Below are 12,117 nucleotides of genomic sequence, written 5' to 3' on the forward strand. Positions count from 1 at the left end.
ATGAAATCGGAGCTGCGGGCCCGCGGGAGAGAGCCGTGGGCCCGCGGGAGAGAGCCAGCCGTGGGAGGGCGAGCGCGACACACGGCTGGCCTAGTAACGCTGCTTCAGTCTGAGCTCTAACTTGCTCCTGTACCTCGGGTAGCGCCAGAGCCCTTTCCACACCAAGAAAGAGGAGCAGGGTTGCAGCCCAGGACACCCGGATCGAAGGACTGCCAGGCCCGCAAGGGGACATTTTTCCGCTCCCTTCGTCCTTCACTGCAGCTCGCGAGACTTGCGCACGTGGCTCCGCCCCCCTGGGCGTGGACTAGTGGTGCGGGCCAGTTGGCCCGGGGCGGGGGGAGGGGAGGTTGCTCCGCTTGGTGCGGTTAGGGCTCTTCCTTGTGCGCCCCAGTCCTCGTTAGGGGGAACTGGCCGGCCCCCTGCCCTTTCTCCCCTTTAGCGAAGGCCTCCCCGCTGCCGATCTTTCAGCCCTGCGTCCCACGCGCGGGGACGCCGAGGTCGCGTCTCAGGGCCCAGTACGTCTTCCCTCAGTAAACATGGAGGGGCGGGCAGGGGGCGGGGCGCCTGTCAGCCGGCCTGCGCGTGCTGTGGGCCGGGTTCTAATGCCGCGGCCGGACCCGTGCGTGGAGACCCCTCAGGTGGGTCCAACGGGGGCGGGCGGGAATGGTGTGGACCTGTAGGTACAAAGAGGCTCCGGGGAACCGCAGCAGAGCGGACGGGGGGAGGGACGGGAGAAGAGGGTCAGGCGAGCCGGTCTCCCGCGTTGGGGGCCCGGGAAACTCTTAGGTGCGCGGCGAGAGGCGGTAGTGCTCCGGCCACCTCGCATTTGGAGGGAAGGCAGGAAACCAGGGAATAAAGAGGGTGAGGGGGATGGAGGAGTGAAGGGCAAAGGACAAACCCCGGCGGTAAGAGACGATCCTGTGGACTCCCCGGGCACCCTGTCCCGTTCACCTCCGTCCTGAGACCACGCGGCGTCCGGAGCCCTGGAGAGGGAGGTAGGAGCCGGATAAATGCTTCCCTATCTCATCTTTTTTTTTTTTTTTGCCTTCCCAGAAAAAGGGACCGATGCTGATCTCAGAAAGAACGACGGGACCTTCTTAGCTCTGGCTGAGTCACGGAGGTGAGGGGAAGGCAAGCATAGTCCCTGGGTGACCCGGGGCCGTGACCCAAAGGTGCGGGTCGGGGATGGGGAGGCCGCACCTGGAGGGACTGAGCATTAAGGTCTTAGAGATTCAAATTAGCATTAAAATTAAAACTTAGCATTAAGTTTTAAATTAAAATTGGCAATTTAGTGAGGGCCCCCCAAAGCCTCTCAGACATGGAGGAATTCTAGGCACAAGGACAGAATCTTTTTGGGACGGTTGGCCCTGCTGTGGCCGCTTTTGCCTTTTGTAGGAGCCAAAACCAGTGCAGTTTATGACCCAAGTGAGGGTGGGGGTAGGGTGGTGGAGAAAGAGTCTCTTGGTCTTAGACGTTTTTATTATAAAATGGGTCCTACCCTTTTAAAAAAGCCAGCTAGTTGTGCCCTGTGTGGAACAACTCCGCTCTTACTTTGGGTTCCCAGTTTCTCAGAGAGATGCAAGTCCATAGGGTTTAGATCAGTATAGAGTTTTTAAAAAGCCACCAACCTGTTCTTAGAATCAAGTCTGAGGAAGGCTTTGTTACCGGGTCAGGTTTTTCCTGTCTTATCTAAATGGTTCTGTCTTTAGCCATCTCGGGGCGGTCTCTACACCTCATGCAAATAGAATTCTATCTGGAAGCCCTGCCAGTTTACCCAGAGGGTCTCCAGTTCTGTACGTCTGTTCCAGTCTATACTGGGACCTCTCTTTCCCCAACTACCTGCCTATCCATAGCACTAGCCCGTTACCACTTCACATTCTTATTTGCACACAGCGGACATCTCTCTTGTATCCCAGTAGTTCCCATCACCTCTGTCATAGTAGTGAACATTTGCCAGAGGACTGAGAACACTTGAGATGTTGCAATGTACAAAGGCCCAGGGCATCTTTCGGTTAAACCAGAGTGGCTTGTTGGGAACATTGTTCTGGGAACTTACGTTTGTGACCTTAGAACATGTGATCCAAGAGTTGCCAGCTCTGATTCCCTGTCTTCATTGGCCCCAGGAGGTTCCCAGTTTAGGTTTTGTCTGCATGAGGCCATATCATTCCAGCCAGGCAACATCTGCCCAAAAACACAGTGTGGGAGAGCTGGGAGACAAGCAGGCTGATCTTGCTCCTTGTGGGCAAGAACAGAAGGCATAGCTTCTAATGATCTGTGTCTAGATTAGTTGAAATATAAACTTTGTTTCATGACTGACTGACTACAGTTAACATTCTGCCTGTGCCCCGGTTCTGGGAGTAGTAAGGAGTGGGCCCCTGGTGAATAACCTGTCATACCTGCAGGTAGAACTGTCCCTTTCTCCCATGTTTTGTTTCATGCTGTATAACCTTAAGCACGTTATTTAGCTTCTCTCAATCTTAGTTTCCTAGAGAATGTTCATGTAAAGTGCATAGCCTGAGACATGGTATTTTGAGAGTGATAGCTATGGTTACTTCTTCACTTATTTTAATTATTATTTTTTTATTTATTATAATTACTTATTATTACTAATATCCATCAAGTACAAACGTACTGCTGGGTTACATAGCAGGTGTTCAAAAATGTTAACTGTCATCATGCTAGGCTCTCTAAATACATGGCACTCTCTGTTATTTTTTTCCCATACCAATAAGAACCCCAGGGGATAGTCTCTAAAGACAGTATGGTATTAGTGGAGAGTGTATGGATGGGGAATCACTAGACCTGGGTTCTAATCTGGCCTCTGACAATAATCAGCTCTGTGGTTTTGAAAAGATCACTTGAGTCTTTTAAGCCTCAGTGTCTTTGTCAGTAAATGAGGGTATTGTCATAGTGACTCTTAAGATTCCTTTAAGTTTTGAAAGACTAGGATCCTGTCCTTGTTCTAGAATAATAGTATATTCTTTGAGGATTAGTATTTCGGTGCAGGAGTCAGAAAAGCTACTTTTCCATCTTCGCTCAGCCCCTCCTTTCCAGTCCCTTCTAGTACACTGTGCCAAGTGGATTAGGAAAGCCTAATCCATCCAGGAATGTTGTTGGATGTGAGCTCCCTGCTCCCCATTCTGGAGCCTTTAGGGCAGAGCTGGAGTTTGAGGACCATAGGGTGATAGGGCCATTTAGAGCACAGTGATTGGTTCCCTGAAGAGGCCAGAATGAATAGCTGCTGAGTTTCACTCCGCCCCACCTGATCTCACCTCAGCCACTTACAGAACCAGACACTCAGCCTCTGTCTAGTTCCAGACACACACAGCTTCTCCAGGCAGCTCTGCCTCAGAACAGGGATTGCTTCTCTGGGTAGGTATTTGCCCCAGCAGGATAAGACCACTTTCCCTGGCCCTTCCTCTTACTCCAGCTCCCTGGCTTGTTTGCTTCTCCCTAAAATGCTCCTGAAATCATAATTCTGAACACCTGGCTCCAGCACGTTGCCCTCTCACTTTTGAATCCCACCGCTCTCCCCAGATATGCTGTTGATTGTGGTGTTACAGATAGAACAGCTGAGAGGTATGTGGCAGGGTTCGTCTGGTAGTGTTGAGGAGAACGGAGTGGAGTTTGGGGGTGCCGTGGAGGTGATCTCATTGGGAATCAGTGCTGAGAAGGGGTGCTGTTAGCAAGGTGAAACTGGGGATCATGGAAGGTGGGGGCTGAGGCCAAGGGGAATAGAGGAAGCCATGCTGTTTTAGTCTCCATTTCTTCTTCCCCGCTGGGCTGTGGCGCCAGGTTGTGCTCTGCTGGCTTAGTACGTTGTAGTGACTGGGTCTGTGCCTGCAAGTGGGGGCAGGGAAGTCTTCGAGAAGAAACATGGGCTAGAGTTGATTTTTCTTTCATTCTGGGGTGGAGACCTAAGAAGGCTGTTTCACAGCTATGCTCGTTCAAACAGGTCTTGGCCAAGTAGTTATCTCCTGGTTGTCGCACTCTGCTGCTTCCCCCCTCCCTTTCTTCCTCTACCAAATCCATACCAGGACCTCCAGATCTTCAAGGGCTGCCACTGAGATGGCTGGTCTGGTTTGGTGGGTGTGAGATGCACGGGCCTGAGGGTGGGTGGCCATCAAGGCAGGACAGGCCTTGACTAGGAGCTGATTCCTTTGCAGGTCACCCTGGACAATGTCACTTGGAAAAGGAGGACTGTGAGACCTTGGCTGAGAACCAGGTTGTAGCCACTTGCCTGCCACTGCCCAGCTAAGCGTCAGCCCAGAGCCCAGGAGCAGCAAGTGACTACAGGTCATAGACACAGTGAGGACATGAGTGTGGGAGTGACCACCTCTGCTCCCCTCCCCCCAACCTCAGGCACACGCATGGTCACGTCTGCCTTCTCCCTCGAGGACTACGTGGTCTTCGTCTTGCTGCTGGTTCTCTCCCTTGCCATTGGGCTCTACCATGCATGTCGTGGCTGGGGTCAGCATACCATTGGCCAGCTGCTGATGGCAGACCGCAAAATGGGCTGCCTTCCTGTGGCGCTGTCCCTACTGGCCACCTTCCAGTCAGCTGTGGCCATCCTGGGTGTGCCATCTGAGATCTACCGATTTGGGACCCAGTATTGGTTCCTGGGCTGCTCATATTTCCTGGGGCTGCTGATTCCTGCACACATCTTCATCCCTACCTTCTACCGCCTGCATCTCACTAGTGCCTATGAGGTGAGCCAGGGCAGAAGGGTGGCACGTATAGGACCCTCAGGGTCAGGGATGGAGAGGAGGAACAGGGCACATAGGAAAGATCTGGGACCCTGGATTGCCTCTGCCTGATGAGAGTGACAGGGACCACATGGTGTGTTTATATGTTCTTTGCGGATGAGGTCAGCTGGGCAGAAAAGGAGGGTGCTGTGCTGAGTGGGGCTCAGAGTGAATATGAATTGGATATTCCCTTTTGTTCCTGAACCTCTGGAGGGAAGTTGTGTGTAAATTGTGGGGGGTGGAGTGGAAAAGAATACTTTTTTTTTTTAAATATTCCTACCTAGTACCTGGAGCTCCGATTCAATAAAACCGTGCGGGTGTGCGGGACCATGACCTTCATATTTCAGATGGTGAGTGGGGTGAAGCTAGGAAATGAGCCTGAGGTATGGGAGGACGACCTGAACTCAGGCATGCTGAGGCGGCTGAGGCCTTCTCTACTCTCAGACTGGCAGGATTGAAATCCCTGCTAGGCATTGGTGTCACTGAAGCCCCCGGAGGCATTCTGTTTTCCATTCCTTCCAGTTCCAGCACAGACACTAACTGTGGTAGCAGCAAGCCAAAATTTGGAAGAAGGGAGAGGGAAGTGAGCCTTAGGTGAAGGGATGCCCTTGGGATATTGGAGCTGAGGTCCATCTTCCCTCCTCTCTCTGCCCACTCTCATCTCCTCTCCCCCTCACACTCTCTTTCCATACCCAACAGGTGATCTACATGGGGGTTGTGCTCTATGCACCATCATTGGCCCTCAATGCAGGTGAGGAGTCATAGCCCCTGGCTCCCAGCCCCGGTAGGCTGGGAAAACAGCCTTTCGGAGGGGCACGTAGAGGAGAGTGTGCAGAAAAGAATCCAGCTTTGGACTGGGAATGATTTCACTGCATGGCCCTTGGTTGGTCTATACCAGAGGTGGAATCAGGCTTGTTTCACTGCACTTGAAAGCCAATCAAACATTACTGTGCCCTATCTGAAATGATTAATCACCACCTTTTGGTGGAGCTCTGCAAACATTTTTTTTTTCCCATTGTGGCGAATGATTTGTTTCATCCTTAATGACCAAATGCTTCATATCTTACCAGGGCTTCTCTGGCTTCTCCACTGGGAAACCCTGTTCCAGAGACGGAAATGTGACTTTTATCTCTTTATAGTGACTGGCTTTGATCTGTGGCTGTCCGTGCTGACCCTAGGCATTGTCTGCACTGTCTACACGGCTCTGGTAAGTGTAGTAAGTCTTAGGGGAGGGAGGAGAAGAGATGAAGTGAGCAGGGGAAATGGGAAGAAAAGGAAAAGAAGGGTTGAGATAAGAAAGTAGGAGGGGATGTGATAAGAATGTAGATGAGAAGATGGGATGAAATTCTAGGGTGGAATGAATGAAATGAGATGTAGGAGATGGGATGGGATTATGGCAGGGGAATGGCACAGGAAGGTAGGAGACTGGGTGGGAATGATGACAAAGGGTCTCAGTAATTACGTCCCTGGCAATGATATATTGCTCTTGCTGGTGGTATGGTGTCCTCACTGATGGATGGTTTTGAAGACATCTGTGTCAGGCATGCCCTTTTCTTTACAGGGTGGGCTGAAGGCAGTCATCTGGACAGATGTATTCCAGACACTGGTCATGTTCCTGGGGCAGCTGGCAGTTATCATCGTGGGGTCAGCCAAGGTGGGCGGCTTGGGGCGTGTGTGGGATTTGGCTTCCCAGCACGGCCGCATCTCTGGGATTGAGTAAGTACACCCCTTCCCCTGGCTGGGGTCTCTCGTGCTGTGGGAGCTGAGCACATCCTAGAGCCTGAGCTCTGGGCTATCGTAAGCAGAGGGCAAGCTGTGGAAGCCTTAGGTGCAGCACTGAGACAGGTGGGAAGCTGGCACTGCAGAAATGGAGGCTGATCTCAGGGGTCCAGCTGGTGGTTAAGGAGAGTCAGGACGTTTTTAGTACCTGGAATGAGGTTGTGGGTCAGAAGAATGGAGCCCTCCCTCCAACTTGCTGCACTGTCTCTTGAGTCCATCCAGTTCTTGCTTTCAGTAGCTCCTTGGCCCTCGCCATGGTGTCTCTGCTCTCTTTTGACCCCTGTTGTAGGAGGGTGAGGAAGTCTGAGTCTCTCTCTGGAGCTATGACCAGGTGGCATTTATTGCAGGCTAGATCCGGACCCTTTTGTGCGGCACACTTTCTGGACCTTGGCCTTTGGGGGTGTTTTCATGATGCTCTCCTTGTATGGGGTGAACCAGGCTCAGGTGCAACGCTACCTCAGCTCCCGCACAGAGAAGGCTGCTATACTGTGAGTGCTGGGACAGCAAGACTGGGGAGCAGAGCTGGGGGAAGAGAGTAGCCCCGGTTCCACGGAGGCAGTTGGGGTGGGGGCAGGCTGTCAGAGCACAGACACCCCCATTTGGGTCAGGACATGAGTCTGCTTTCTGGGGCTCAGGGATGTGGTAAAGGTATCTGTTAACCCTCTCTCCCCTTGGCCTTGGCCTCTTTTGCAGCTCCTGCTATGCAGTCTTCCCTTGCCAGCAGGTGGTCCTCTGCATGGGCTGCCTCATTGGCCTGGTCATGTTCGCCTACTACGAGGAGTATCCCAAGAGCCTCCAGCAGCGTCAGGCAGCCCCTGACCAGGTGAGAGGGCCTCCCTAGCCCTCTCCTGTGCCCAAAAGGGGCCAACCAGGGTCCCGCAACAGGAGTGTCTGGGTGGCTGCAGAAAGGACTCCCACCCTGGGCAGGAAGTGGATTTAAGTTCTTTCCCACTCTGGGACTCTAGTGATCTAAATGTGAGGATCCCAGCCCCCAGCACCACCTAATCACAGTGCTCACCCTGCTGTGATTGACTGACCCTCACTGACTTACCATCACCACTATGTACCATGTGACCTGCTAGGAGCTGTCACCCACCTGGGGTCTCATCTAACCCTCCCAGCAGCCTCGTTTTACGGAGAAAAGAGGCTCAACAGGTGGCCAGCGTGCCCAGGTCACACTGCTAGTCAGGTTGGAGCTGGGGTATGAACTGCATCTTCTTTCCAAAGCCCAGCTTCTCTCCACTTACTGTGGGGTCACCCCTAGCCTGGTCCCTCTTCCTGATGCATCAGGCTGGCGGGGGCATGTGCAAGGGGCCTTCCCACATGCCTCCCTCGCTCTGGGGAAGGGCTCCCCTCTCAGGAGAGCTGTGTACTTCTGCTCTGCCTGCAGCTCGTCCTGTATTTTGTGATGGATCTCCTGAAAGACCTGCCAGGCCTGCCTGGACTCTTTGTTGCCTGCCTCTTCAGTGGCTCCCTCAGGTACCCTCTTCGACCATTTCCTTCACGGTTGGTGCAGCTGACCTCTACTTGGTACAGGCTGACCGGTAGAGGAGGGGTTCCCTCTGAATTTCTCAGTGTGTCCATCCATCTGTGAATGATAAGGGACAGTTCACCTGTGTAGGATGGCATGTCCTATCCCAGGAGATGCCCCTTTTTTGATGAAGCATTCTTTTACAATACTAGGAGTTGATCTGAACAAAACCTGTACCCCACTCAGAAAAGGACAAGTGTCCTTGCCTTCCAGGCCTTTTCCTTGGCTGCCAACCGTGAAGGTGATTTCTTGGCTGCAGGTGTCATCTCCTACCTTCAGGGCGCCATTCCCTCAATAGAGTCCCTTGTTAGTTTTGCTTCTCTCGGTGCAGCTTGTCGTTCTCCTTTTCCTTTCAGCACCATATCCTCTGCTTTTAATTCGCTGGCAACTGTTACGATGGAAGACCTGATTCGACCCTGGTTCCCTGAGTTCTCTGAAGTCCGAGCCATCATGCTTTCCAGACTCCTTGGTGGGATTATGCTTCCTCATCTCTACAGCCATGTTTTTCTAAGACACACCCTAAGCACTGTCATTAGTCTGCTTTACAGCACCAGCTTTTGCCTGGGCTCAGCACTTGCCGAACGAAGCACACAACCTTGTTTACAGTTCAGGGCACTTCCTGGGGAGGTCTCTGAGTCATATAGGAATGAGGACAGGGTGGGAGGGACCTGGAGCTGGGGCAGCATGAGAAGCATTCTGTTTCCAGGGACACAGAGATAGTGATTTGGCTGGGGAAGGAACTTTGCTCTACTTTCCCCTTTTTTAGTATGTTAATTCACATTTTATTTTCTCCCCTCTTTTTCCCCAGCCTGTGGTTATGGGCTGCTTTGTTTGGGAATGGCCTACATTTCTTCCCAGATGGGACCTGTGCTGCAGGTAATGACCATGGAGGCAAGAAAGCAATTTTTAGGGGCAGAAAGGAGCAGATTGAAACAGGAAATTGAGGAAGACAGCTATGGTGAAGGGAATGGCATGGGGGCAGGTGTCAGAAATTCCCCTTGGGTGGACTACCTTTTGCTGTGAACAGACCCAAGTAGCCAGAAGCCCCAGGGTCATTCCTGGGACATTGTTGACTCAGAGAGCTCTAAGGATCAACCTCGGAGGAGAACCCAAACCATGTTCCCTTACCCATCCCTGCCCTCTCAAATCCTGCAGTCTGTTGGTTCCAGATAGATGAGACAGGCAGACAGATCTGATGAGAGGGCTCTGAGGCAATGTCAGCGAGGCTGGTGGGCTCTGAGCCTGTGTGTTCTCCCAACCCTGTCCTCCCCCAGGCAGCAATCAGCATCTTTGGCATGGTCGGGGGACCGCTGCTCGGACTTTTCAGCCTAGGGATGTTCTTTCCTTGTGCCAACCCTCCGGTGAGTGATCCGTCTGGCTCCACAGTCACATACATGCAGGGGTGGGCCTGCGGGGTGGCTTGGCAGGGCTTTCACCCTGAGTGCTGGGAACTGGTGTGAAGGTTTGGTGGGGCTGGCATTGTGACAGGAGAGTGCGCTGTGTCTGTGGGCAGGGTGCCATTGTGGGCCTGCTGGCTGGACTCGTCATGGCCTTCTGGATTGGCATTGGGAGCATAGTGACCAGCACGCGCTCTAGCACGGCACCCTCACCCTGGAATGAGTCCAGCACTTCCCTGCTCAGCAATCTGACCACCGTCACCATGACCACGCTGATGCCCTCAACCACCCTCTCCAGGTGAGTTGGGCCTCACTGTCTTTCTCCTTGGGGAGAATAGCTAACTTTTGAGGGGCTCCCCAGGGTCTTTGCTAAGGAATGAGCCACCAGAAGCCTCAGGAAATGTTGGGTGTTGGATCCTAAGACCCTAGAACTGTGCAGGTGGGTGGAGCCAGGTGGCCAAGGAACCCCCTGCCAATGAATTGCTAATTGTCCCCACCTCTCTGCTCTCCCCAGGCCTGCAGGGCTACAGCGGCTTTATTCCCTGTCATATTTATGGTACAGCGCTCACAACTCCACTACAGTCATTGTGGTGGGCCTGATTGTCAGCCTGCTCACTGGTGAGGGGTGTGTGGGATGAGGGCACAGAAAAACAGGATGGGCTGAGGGAGGGTGCTCAGGGGATCTGGACTTTGGGGAGAGACATGACCTTGTCCTCTGGGCTCCTGGGTGTCTGCAACTAGTCAGCTTCTTGGCTGAGCTCCAGGAGGTGGGCGGGGGTTGGGGGCTGGGAGCCCTGAGAACACAGGACTTGCTGGGTGTGCAATGGTTACACAGTAAGACTCAGAGGTACCTTGACCTTCAGGGGGAATGCGGGGCCGGACCCTGAACCCTCGGACCATTTACCCAGTGTTGCCAAGACTCCTTGCCCTCCTGCCCGTGTCCTGGCAGAAGCAACTTCGCTTCAAAAGCTATAGTCAGGTAACACCTCTATTATCCAGATCGCCCCCTTCCTTCCCTCTCCAGACTACCACCAAATCTTCCAGGTTTTTTTATCCCTTTTCTGCCCCCCCCCCCCTCAGCACCCTTTGCTCTGATTATTTGCCTGAGCCTGAACCATCACGCAGCAGCTGCCCTGGGTCCCACAGGGGAGCACTGGCGTGGTGTGGGCAGAAGGGGCCTTAGCCTGGAGAGGCACAGAGCGTGCTGGCCTTTCCTCTCCTCTCCCCCTTGTGTTGATCTCCCTTCACCTTTTCTGCATGAGTTCCTCTCCACCCCTTTGTCTCCTGTTCACCCCAACCCTCTCCCTTTGCTCTGTGTGTCCCCAGGACCTCTCTGTGGACACTGCAGTGTTTCCAGAGAAGATGAGTAATGGGATGCTGAAGGGCAGCAGAGACAAGGAGGCCACGGCAGTGGCTGAGGAAGGCCCAGCCCACCAGGGGAGCAGCCCCACCTTCATCCTGCAGGAGACCTCACTATGATCTGGACTCAGGAACCAGCCCCAGAGGCTACCCTGCAGCACAGGAATGAGCCCCTTGTTATGTTCTGCAGGGACAGATGGGGGCTGAATGACCAGATGACCTAGCCCAACCAAAGGACCTTGTTCTTAGGGGTTCGTAGAACACTAGAAGCTGTCAGGTTGCGGGAGGTGTGAGGTTAGGACAGGATTTTGCCAGAAAAGAGGATAGAAGGGAATTCTCTGGGAAAACATCACCAAGTTCCTTTGATTCAACATCACCAAGCTCCTTTGAAGTGGATAGAAACCACAGTGCTGGTTACAACTGCCGTGGGGCCTGATTTGGCAAGATTGACCGTCTCCACCAAAAACTCAAAGCTGCCTTGGCCAGCTGTAACTTCCCTTGCAGTCCCTTCTAAGCACAGATTCTGTCAGCCACAAAGAGCCCCTGTGACTAGTACTTTCAGGTTGTCTGTGACACCCAAACCCCTCATTCTTATCTGCCTACCTCCATTCTTGAGAGGAGGTTTTGGTGTCCCTGGGAGGCCTCTCGGAATAGACAGGTACGTTCATCTCCTTTGTGTAGAGTAAGGGGGAAGCTTTCCATTCCACGTCCCTACCCTAATGGGCACTTGGGGGTGGGGATATTGATACAAGAAAACAGGGCATGACCGGGTCCACTGTGGAGTGTGCCATCTGACTCCTGAGCCATACCACCTTAGTGTCATTGTGTCATTCGTGCTCCTGTTTTCTTTTGGAGTTTCTTCCTCATATCTTTGTTCCTAGGGAATAAAAACTGTCACTGGAGCTAGAATCTGGGCTCCTGTACTGTCTGCAGCTGCTCTTATCCACCCCAGTCCCATCCCTGGTAAGGATAAGAGCCCCTTTTCCCATGCGCATGTCTGCTAAGAAGCAAAGGGGACCTAGCTCTGGCTTGGTGAGGTTTCAAGTCATGCCCTGGCGTGTCTGCAGGGGGCAGCCTTGTGCTTAACAGAGTGGAGGATGCGCTCTCCTCTTTCTGCCTTTACCGTGACTTAGTCTGTCCCCTGTCCTGCCCCCCTTGTCCTTGACCATAACATTCACTGCTCCTCTGAGATCTTCACTTTGGGGGCTAGAGGAAGAATGCTGCCATTTGGCTTTGAAAATGGAACATTCCCAGTGGACTTGTATGGTCTTGTGAAGAGCACAGTGCTCATCCCCACCCACACCTG

General features: G+C 53.1%; 2 protein-coding genes across 9 annotated transcripts in view; one reads left to right on the forward strand and one right to left on the reverse strand.

Moving 5' to 3' along the window:
* The window catches only part of ATRAID (all-trans retinoic acid induced differentiation factor), a 5,044-nt gene extending 4,709 nt beyond the window's left edge, over positions 1 to 335 (reverse strand). For both annotated transcript variants that reach the window (XM_019638782.1, XM_019638692.1), the window contains exon 1: positions 134 to 335. In XM_019638782.1, coding sequence (XP_019494327.1) covers positions 134 to 232 — 99 coding nt within the window. In that variant the 5' untranslated portion in view covers positions 233 to 335. The remainder of the gene's footprint in view (positions 1 to 133) is intronic.
* The window catches only part of SLC5A6 (solute carrier family 5 member 6), a 12,194-nt gene extending 474 nt beyond the window's left edge, over positions 1 to 11,720 (forward strand). The window contains exons 1-18 of one of the 7 annotated variants that reach the window (XM_019638483.1): positions 526 to 638; positions 1,054 to 1,120; positions 3,278 to 3,372; positions 4,167 to 4,709; positions 5,030 to 5,095; positions 5,445 to 5,496; positions 5,885 to 5,952; positions 6,307 to 6,461; positions 6,872 to 7,012; positions 7,218 to 7,347; positions 7,915 to 8,003; positions 8,412 to 8,524; positions 8,864 to 8,931; positions 9,330 to 9,416; positions 9,569 to 9,750; positions 9,967 to 10,070; positions 10,316 to 10,431; positions 10,779 to 10,931. In XM_019638483.1, coding sequence (XP_019494028.1) covers positions 4,317 to 4,709; positions 5,030 to 5,095; positions 5,445 to 5,496; positions 5,885 to 5,952; positions 6,307 to 6,461; positions 6,872 to 7,012; positions 7,218 to 7,347; positions 7,915 to 8,003; positions 8,412 to 8,524; positions 8,864 to 8,931; positions 9,330 to 9,416; positions 9,569 to 9,750; positions 9,967 to 10,070; positions 10,316 to 10,431; positions 10,779 to 10,931 — 1,917 coding nt within the window. In that variant the 5' untranslated portion in view covers positions 526 to 638; positions 1,054 to 1,120; positions 3,278 to 3,372; positions 4,167 to 4,316. The other 6 variants (XM_019638319.1, XM_019638565.1, XM_019638071.1 and 3 more) reach the window with 6 other exon arrangements.
* Positions 11,721 to 12,117: the final 397 nt, after the last annotated feature.

The sequence above is a fragment of the Hipposideros armiger genome, unplaced genomic scaffold, assembly GCF_001890085.2.
Source record: "Hipposideros armiger isolate ML-2016 unplaced genomic scaffold, ASM189008v1 scaffold_0, whole genome shotgun sequence".
Lineage (NCBI taxonomy): Eukaryota > Metazoa > Chordata > Mammalia > Chiroptera > Hipposideridae > Hipposideros > Hipposideros armiger.